This window comes from Arachis ipaensis, chromosome B06, assembly GCF_000816755.2.
Source record: "Arachis ipaensis cultivar K30076 chromosome B06, Araip1.1, whole genome shotgun sequence".
Lineage (NCBI taxonomy): Eukaryota > Viridiplantae > Streptophyta > Magnoliopsida > Fabales > Fabaceae > Arachis > Arachis ipaensis.
The window spans coordinates 130735355-130742796 of record NC_029790.2 but is presented as its reverse complement, the minus strand read 5'-3'; the positions used below and the strand labels follow the sequence as shown (position 1 = coordinate 130742796).

Below are 7442 nucleotides of genomic sequence, written 5' to 3'. Positions count from 1 at the left end.
ATCAACTAATAAAAGTGAGGTGTCTATTCCTCATGAATTCATTTTTCTTCCAAAATAAAAGTACTATTCTCTCTTCTAAATTTATTTTAAAAGAAAATCTTTATTAATAATTATATTACAATATTACAATTAGCATTTAATGAAGAAAAAGTCTAGGGGCCAGCAACTTTTTCAAATTCTTGCCAGCATATAACCAGCAAGAAAAAGTGAGCCATTGGATGAAATCTCACACCATTAAAACCATCATTGATGGCTATTTGATGGCTACAAATACCAAAAGTTGCTGGCCCCCTAACACTCCTCTTTAATGCATAATGCATAATTATAATAATTTACAAAAATAAAATAAAGTCCAGTCATTTATCTTCTGACTGCACACATGTGTAGAATAACTTTTAAAAAGGAGTCATGTATAGTAAATGCGCTCGATGATTGTAAAACTGTATACTAATATTGATATAATATTATTTCAGGTATATGTTTTGCAGGCATCAAAGAAAAGTGTTGAGTTATTTTTTAGTAAATTTAAATTATTTATTGTTTATTAGAGAATTTTGTGCATTAGAATTTTTTAATAATTTATTATTTATTTTGAGCTAATTTTGATATGTCCTTACTTGATAGTAAAACAACATATAAAAATTTGTTGGTGGGTCTAAGTATTATTAAGTTATTTATGGTAACATTAAGTATATATGTTTGATTTATTAAAGAAAGTAGATTACTAAAACCAATTAATAACTATTTTAGAGTTAATATATTTAACACTAGATTAAGAAAAACAAATAATACATAATATATTATATTTTTATTAATCAAATTATTATAATTTAAATTAATTTTAACAAAATAATTTAAAATTATAATTTTAATCTTATCACGTGCATGGCACGGGTTAATACACTTGTTTTTTTTCTAAAAAACATTTTTCACTTGTTCTCCCCACTGTCTGATCCTTTCCCGTTCCGAAACCCAGCCAGCCACCGCCGTCAGCCACTTCCGCTGTCCACAACCACTGTCTGCCTCCATGTAAGTACTGCTTTCTGCTTCCATGTGATCTCTTTCAAATCTTGTTTTTCTTCTCTGTTTTCCTTTGCTCATAAAAAAAGAGAATGGTTTTTGTTTCTTTCACCGAATCACTGTGTATGTGATTGATTCAATTTCTATTATAATTAACTCTTTAGTCACTTCTTGCTTCTCACACTCACATGAGTTGGTCCCTTTGCTTTTCTCTTTAGAACTTGGACCAACAATCTCCATGAGTCTCACTCAGCCATTTATCCCGTTAACTTGAAGTAAACTTCCATTTTGAAATTCCGAAGATTGGTTAGAAGAAATTGTTGTTGTTGTTGTTGTTGTTATTATTATTATTATTGTTTGGTTTCCCACGGTATCCTTGGCCTGCTACTAATCTTTTGCGGATCGGAATTCCATTAAAGGTTTGCTGAGCAATGCACAAGGCGAGATTCGCCCGCTTAAGCATGCGAGTGAGCTAAGCTAACCATTCGACCAGCCCAAGTTGGTTATTATTATTTATTATTTATCCCCAAAAGGTTCATAGTTATAATGTGTGATTTTAATCTTGCATAAACTGCCATATTGACCTGCTAAATATTAGTTCATTGGCAAAATAGTCCTTACTTTGGGTGGATTTGTCAAGCAGAATTGGGTAATGAATATGTGAAGGACTATTTTTTGGGAACTAATCTTTGGAAGGTCAAAATGATGATTTTACTATTGTGAATCCGTTGCCATTCCTAAGTATGACTTAGCTTCTTTTTTCTTCTTTTTATGATTTTTGACTTACTGAGATGCACATGCTTTCTTAATTTAGAGTTCTGGTAGCCTTCCCCTCAAGAGCCATAGAAGTTGTCTCCATGGCTATGCCTACAAGGGCCCTCTTCCAGGATTCGCTGCGATCCAAAAGCACTCCACTCTTCAAATTCATGTTGTTCCTCTTTTTACTGTCTATGGTATAGAACAACAAACTATTCTCTCATTGTTTGCAACTTCCTTTACCTTATTTTTGTCCTCTTCATTGGAGTGAAAGTGAAAATACCCTAAACTCAATACTTGAATTCACTAACATTGATCAGTTTCCTAGCTGGATTTCTCATTTATCAGTAAACCCTCTTATTTATTTTAATTTTTTCTTTGATCTCTGGCATTATTTCCACTAGGTGCTGGGACATGAAACTGTGGAAGTGGAGCACTACCCGCTGGTTGTGAGTACTTGGCCGTTTGTTGAGGCCGTTAGAGCTGCTTGGAAGGCTGCTGATGGTGGTTCAACAGCTGTGGATTCTGTGGTTGAGGGTTGCTCAACTTGTGAGGAACTGAGATGTGATGGAACAGGTGCAAACTGAAACTATTTCGAAGATAACTTGGATTTTTTTAATAAGTAACACGTTTTCTTTTTCCTCTTGGTTAATTGCTTGGTTGGGCTACTGATTGTTCTTCATCATATTTGTGTCATTGTGTATCGAATTTATTTTGATTAACATGTTTTTCATTTCTTATTGAGTGTTTGACTATAATAATACTTTACCTAAGAGGTTTCAGAGTGCACTATAAACAACTTGCTTCTCCTTTTGCTTTGTCGTAGAATATCAATTAGATTGCTTCAAACAACCAGTTTGTTAGATTGTTTAGCATTGCACACAATCTATGTATTTTTCTGCTTGATATAATAACTATTCAATTTCATTGGAGGATTTCATATCAATGATAAAGCTTGTTTAGTTGGGGATTTATTATTATTATTTTTTCAATTTTGTCATATATGGAAGGGGAAGAATAGATTTTGATGCTGTTCTCTATACTGAGATTTTCTCTTCTGGATTTTTTTCCCTGCCTTCTGCATATCTTATTCTAAAAAGTTGGTCCGGGTGGAAGTCCAGACGAGAATGGAGAAACTACAATTGATGCTCTGGTCATGGATGGGGTAACGACCAATTACCATGTTCTATAGTAATTGAATTTATTAGTATTCTCTCTTTTTTTGTGATACATTTTTGTGTATCGGCATGACTTTTGGTCTAATCTTCCTCTAAGGAGATACATAGGCGACTATGGAAGTAGGAGCTGTCGGTGCCATGAGATATGTAAAGGATGGAATCAAGGCTGCTAGGTTAGTAATGCAACATACTGAGCACACATTGCTGGTAGGAGAGAAAGCATCGTCATTTGCGATATCAATGGGTCTTCCAGGACCCACAAACCTGAGTTCATCAGAATCTATAGAGAAGTGGGCTAAATGGAAAGCTAATAACTGCCAACCCAATTTCTGGAAGAATGTCTTACCTGAAAACAGCTGTGGTCCTTATCGCCCGACAAGTTACCTGGAGCATACCGATGAAACGTGCTTGAAGACTTATCCGATGCAAACTACTGATTTAAGATTTCTTGATCTTGGTCATCGGATCCATGATACTATATCAATGGCCGTTATTGATAGAGTAAGATTTTCATAAGAAATAACATAAAAGTTTATTAACTTTTATGTCTCATATCGCCGATGCAAATAACTTTATATTTGGCATAGATGGGACATATTGCTGTTGGCACATCGACTAATGGGGCGACGTTCAAGATTCCTGGCAGGTATGCTTGTCAAAGCCAAAAATTTAAGCAGGCATATCTTTTCATTTCTTCAATGACTGGTTTTCTTTCTTTTTTAGCCAATTTTTGTCTTCCTTTTGTAAGATGCACTTGTGATTTATTTATATGTTTTCTGTTGTAAGAAGTGCATACTAACTCTCATATTTGCAAAACTTAATCTGTTATCTGGACTCTTCTTATACTGAAGTTTCTTTTTTTATTATTTGTTTACAGGGTAGGTGACGGTCCGATAGTTGGATCGTCTGCATATGCTAATGAAGAAGTTGGTGCATGCTGTGCAACTGGGGATGGTGACATCATGATGCGCTTCCTTCCATGGTACCATACTGCTCCAAACTCCATAGTTTTTAACTGGTGTAGATCAATATCTAATTTGAGTTGCCTTTAGTTTTATTTTATTTTTAAAATTCAGCAGTAAAATCAGAAGTGTTGCTCCTGACGAAATTTGGTCTATTCATGTAGAGAGAGCAATGTCTGATCTTTTCCAATATAAATTTAAGGCACAGAGATATGTAACAAATTGGCTTGATTCTGAAATGCAACAATGTAGTGCCATTCTGATAATACTAGTTCAGAGAAGTGTAAGAAAAGAACATAGCAATGATAGAGACACAAGCTGGAAAAGAATAAAAAATGTGTTATTCAATTCTGTACTCTAGAACCATTTTGATCTGCAGAAAAAGTTAGTATTTATAGAGGAGAAATGTTTTCTATACTTTCTTGCCCGTAGACTGAGCTGATATTCACGTCTTTACCATTGAATGGAAGTCATGGGTCATCAAGTTCACATGAAATTGGTCCCACACCCATCCAATGGTAGAGAAATGTTTGTTTGCTCTGTGTATAAAATAAAAGTCAGTACAAATAACAGATTTCTTTATAAAGACTCAAATTGAGTGTTTTCGAGAGTCTCTGTTGAAGTTCCTTATATATATATTCTTGCCTCCATTTCCTTATCAACCTTTAATACACAACCATATTCAATAATCGTCATTGAATTGCTAATTTTGTTTAAGGGAAATATTGGAAACCAACTTTTTCCAGCCACAATGAGCCAACATTTTTCTTTCCCTTTAAATTTCTCTCCGCTCCCCTTAATCCTTATTCATCCACTATTCTGTTGGCAGATTACTGGTTAATAAAAAGTTGGTTTCCTCATAAAACAGGTTACGTTATATGGAAACGATATGGAGACACGAGTTTGTTGGTATTTGGAAACTTTATAAAGGCAAGACTCTGTTGAATTCTTTTACAGCACACTTTCCTAGCCCGTTAAAATAAGTGAAAGTAAGTAGAGAATGAACAGAGTATTGAGGGAATTTAGAACTATATCTAGGCCTGACTCTGCTGGACTCTTTCATAGCACCCTTTTCTTTGATAAAACACTTGCCTCTGTACTTTGTAGTTGTTTGTACCTGATCTTGAAATTCGAACTCCTTGCAGTAGAAGCTTAGAAACTAGGACGTAGAAACAGTATAATTGAAGTTAAGGTATAACATGGTACTTCTGGCCACCAGAATGATTTCCATGACACTATGACAGTGAACATTACGTGGAAGCAAGTCGTCATTCATGATTGCATGTTATGATAAGCAACTTCATCTCCATGATATTAACCATGTGATTACATAAACATAACCTTAATGTTACGAAGCCTAGGATGCTTAGATGGACGAGTAGTCACACATGACTAGCTAGGATTAGGAAAGATTGCATCAGAGAGTGTCTTGCAGTGTCAAACTATTGAAAAGGTGATAGAATCATATCTTACATGGTATGAATATATTCAGAGAAGGTATGTCATGTAACGAGGAAATAATTAAAAGAGATCTAAAAATAAATGGTTTAAACACTGATGATGATTATGATAGGGTATTGCAGTGTCGTTTGATCGATATAGCTGACTCCATCTAATAGAGCAAGACTTAGTTATTGTTACAAATGTTTTTGACAACTTTGTTAAAGTTTGTTAATCTTGAGAATTTACCATTATGGTGAGCACACCTAATCCATCATCTGGAAATGTAAATGGAAACCCTTTTCCCCACTTCCATACAGCTTGAACTGAAAATAGACACTATTGTATTGGTAATTCTATAGTATGGTTTACACACAGATTTATAGGGCAATTTGCCGGGGTTTGATTCATATATCTAACTCCTCTTAGTGACACAAGGCTTTATTGTTATAGTAGTCATCGTCCTTGTGTAGTTACAGCTTTAGTTTCTAGTTTGTATGTGTTTCCTCTTAGTGTGTTTTCTTTTACAAATATCAAGATTAACAACAACCATATTCAATTTCAGTTATCAAGTTGTTGAAAGCATGAGGTTGGGAATGAATCCGGAACTTGCTGCGAAAGATGCAATAGGGAGAATAGCAAGAAAGTTTCCAGATTTTATGGGAGGCATTGTTGCCGTTAACAAAAAGGGGGAACACGCCGGAGCTTGCCATGGATGGACATTTCAATACTCAGTGAGGAGCCCTGGAATGAAAGATGTGCAAGTCTTTACTGTGCTACCCTGAAAGGTAGAACACTATTCAATAAATTAGCCTTACAATATTAAGGTTAGTTAGTAAATTGGGGACTAAAGTGTGAAATATTGGAATGTTGGAGAATTTGGTGTTTTACTTAGATGTGGGAGTATTCTGCAAATATGCCATACGCCAGGAGCAAATTGCAAATAACTATTATAAAGTATTAAAATACTTGATTTTGAAGTTTACCACGAGTGTAATTTCGTAATTTCACACGTTTAATAGTAAGGAGGATAGCTGCAAATGTTCATTGTTCATATTTCATTGTGCATAAGCCGTGAGACTTCGATTGAGAGGATCTTGCAGTTTTAGGATAATTTGAGAGTAAACTAAACTAACCAGTAACCACCACAAGCTTTGAGTGGTGCAATGGACACCGACAGTGTAGGTCGGTGGAAGGTTGTTGCGGCAGCGGCAGCGGGAGGGCAAAGCTGGCGGAGACAATTAACAATTGGATACTTTGAACAAACAAAAAGTTTATTCAAGTTGAAACTAGGGCAGCTGCACACTGATAGGATCGGATATAGTCTATAATTCTATTTGATCCGTATTGTACTCATCGGATCGGATACGATATTCGCATTTTTTCAAATTAGATCTGATTCTTGCGGATCGGATCGGATATCAGGTATATCCGTATAATTCAAAAAAATTTGTTTTAATGTCTTTTTTGGCTCTAGAAAATCTAGTTTTTCACCTGTTTAAGCCTATTTACTCCTAAAATATTAGTAATAAAAGTTCTCTTGAATAATAAAAGAAAAATAATAACACAAGATTTAAGTTTAATTATTCTAAGTTAAAGTAGAACATAAAAAATTAAAAACAAGATATTATAAAATTCATAAAACAACACACTAAAATTCATATCACATTAGGATTTACTTTCTTAAACTATACTATTTATATGAGACGTGCGAATATGCGGATCGAATCCGCGGATATCACTATTGCGGATCAAATCCGATCCAATCCGATAACTCTGCGAATCGGATAATATTCGTAAAATTTGAATCGGATGCAGATATGCATATATTATCCGATTCATGTGCAGTCTTAGTTGAAACCATAAAATGTACATATATTGTAGTGTTATCGTTGGTATGAACTACTTAGTTGGAATAGATTGGCAACTTTAATCTCACGCTAAATTTTGCAACATTAAAGCTTTGCACTCCACTTTCAAAATCAATGTGCTTTAGTATTTTTATTACTTTAAATTAATTAATGTTTAATTTTAAACTATAATTTTATATATCTTAAATAATTTTAACCAATCTAGTCAAATTAAA

At 34.3% G+C, this 7442-nt stretch overlaps 1 protein-coding gene across 13 annotated transcripts; it reads left to right on the top strand.

Annotated features, from left to right (window-relative positions):
- Positions 909-6361, top strand: LOC107605372 (probable isoaspartyl peptidase/L-asparaginase 3). Of its 13 annotated transcripts, none has more exons than XM_021105175.1 (10): positions 925-1029; positions 1239-1295; positions 1440-1518; positions 1835-1973; positions 2181-2352; positions 2877-2941; positions 3063-3455; positions 3542-3600; positions 3832-3936; positions 5922-6361. In XM_021105175.1, the coding sequence occupies exons 4-10, from the start codon at positions 1878-1880 to the stop codon at positions 6139-6141; spliced, it is 1110 nt and encodes a 369-aa protein (XP_020960834.1). In that variant the 5' UTR covers positions 925-1029; positions 1239-1295; positions 1440-1518; positions 1835-1877; the 3' UTR covers positions 6142-6361. The 13 variants fall into 13 exon arrangements, with proteins under 13 accessions (XP_016162726.1, XP_016162730.1, XP_020960834.1 ...); XM_016307242.2 differs by having other exon boundaries at positions 1440-1553; XM_021105173.1 differs by having other exon boundaries at positions 1239-1326.